Below are 1,898 nucleotides of genomic sequence, written 5' to 3'. Positions count from 1 at the left end.
AAAAAAAACCCCGCATTCCCTAACCGTTAAAAAAAAAAAAGTTTAAATGCACAACCTCGGTATATGTATATTTATAAATTGTATTAGTGAACTCATGTGCTGTGTATATTAGCAAACAGAAGGAAAACAGGCCACTCAAAATATGATGAAAATGCATTCTGTGGTTGAACGTTAAGTTCTAACACTTTCACGAGGGCTCCGCTTTAGACCGCAGTACCGGCTGCGCGTACAGGGCGTGTGCGGTAAACTCAGCTGAGAGAGAAAATGGAAACAAATGCAGGTGCCCTGGGGTACCTGGGCCTCGCTTCTTAAAGCAGTCGGCCAGGCCAATAACGGCCCCAGGCTGAGCCACGTGGGGCGCGGCGGAGCCTATGGCGCGGCGGCCGGCCCGCCCGGCGCCGCGGGTGGCGGGTCCCCTCGCGGAGCGGAGCGGAGCTGTCAAAGCCAGNGGTGGCGCCGGGGGGGGGAGGGCCGCCAGCTCCGACCCCGCGCCGCAGCCATGAACGGCGGCGAGGAGCAGTACTTCGCCGCCACGCAGCTGTACAAGGACCCCTGCGCGTACCAGCGGGGCCCCGCGCCGGAGTTCAGCGCCAGCCCGCCGGCGTGCCTGTACATGGGCCGCCAGCCGCCGCCGCCGCCACCGCCCTTCCCGGCGCCCCTGGGCGCGCTGGAGCAGGGCAGCCCCCCGGACATCTCCCCGTACGAGGTGCCCCCTCTCGCCGACGACGCAGCGATGGCGCACCTCCACCACCATCTCCCAGCTCAGCTCGCGCTCCCCCACCCGCCCGCCGGGCCCTTCCCGGATGGCGCCGAGCCGGGCGCCCTGGAGGAGCCCGGCCGCGGGCAGCTGCCCTTCCCGTGGATGAAGTCTACCAAGGCTCACGCGTGGAAAGGCCACTGGGCAGGTAAGTCTGGCCTCCCACACCCGCGTAGTCCTCACCGCCTCTCGAGCCAGCTGCCCCTTTCCTCAAGGCTTCCCCAGGACCCTCTACCGCTTCGCGTTCCCAGCCGCTCCGGACAACCCGGGGTCGGACTAAACCACACTGGGAGCCCACGCGGCGATCCTGCACCGAAGCGCCTTTCTGGTCCCATTTGGAGCGTCTTTTCCACCCAGCGCTCCTCCTGGGGGCTTAAGCCCTTCCTTCCCTGGACGCTGAACTTCAGCACCCTGCACCCCCCAAAGAGTCAAGGCCTGGCCGAGCCCCAGGCTTAGGACCCCTTCGGAGCCTCCTCCCCCGGAGGGATCCACGGGGCCGGGACTGCGCGGCGTGAGCGCCTAGGAGGCCGAGCCAGGCTCTGGGGTGCTCCCGACCCGGGCCCGGAGCGCGCCTTCGGAGTCCTGGGCCCCGGTGGCCTTGGGCCCATCGGGGAGGCGTCATTAGAGGTGACAGGCGATCTCGGGGTGGGGGGCACTCAGGGGATACAGGAAAGCGGGGCACACAAGCTGCAGTCAGGCCTGCAAAGCTGAGGGGAGGGGAAGGGGGGACTCACCGCAAGGCGGAGGCCGGGCCGCTCGGCCTGGAGGCGGGCGTCTTCGATGCTAGTTCACTTCCGAACAAACAGAAACGTTCCAAGGAGGTCCCGCCGCGCCGCTTCCCAGCAAGCACACTTGAAGAAGGAATGCGCTCTTGGCCACAACTGTGCCAGGGAGGCGCCAGCCCCGGGTCCCCGCGGCCCCCTAGGCGCCCGGCGTGTCACGGAAGGGTCTTCCGGGGAGCCCGGAGGCGACGACGCGGAGCAGCCCCCGCGCCCCTCGCGCCAGGAGCGCGCCGCTGCGCCCCGTGACCGCGTCCGGCCCCCTGCACGCGCATAGTTGACTTCGCCTTTCCTCCCAGCGGCCGGGGGGTTAGGGGGAAGGAGGCTCGCGCTGGCGCCCCGTCCGCCCCTCCCCGTGCCAG

The 1,898-nt window shown here is 67.5% G+C and overlaps 1 protein-coding gene across 1 annotated transcript in view; it reads left to right on the top strand.

The window, feature by feature from the left end:
* Positions 1-499: 499 nt before the first annotated feature.
* Positions 500-1,898, top strand: part of PDX1 (pancreatic and duodenal homeobox 1) — a 4,476-nt gene continuing 3,077 nt past the window's right edge. The window contains exon 1 of the mRNA XM_077745414.1: positions 500-905. Within this exon, the coding sequence (XP_077601540.1) occupies positions 500-905 (406 nt within the window). The remainder of the gene's footprint in view (positions 906-1,898) is intronic.

This window comes from Crocuta crocuta, unplaced genomic scaffold, assembly GCF_008692635.1.
Source record: "Crocuta crocuta isolate KB4526 unplaced genomic scaffold, BGI_CrCroc_1.0 scaffold258, whole genome shotgun sequence".
Lineage (NCBI taxonomy): Eukaryota > Metazoa > Chordata > Mammalia > Carnivora > Hyaenidae > Crocuta > Crocuta crocuta.
The sequence above is the reverse complement of the archived record's forward strand: the minus strand, read 5'-3'. Positions and strand labels throughout refer to the sequence as shown.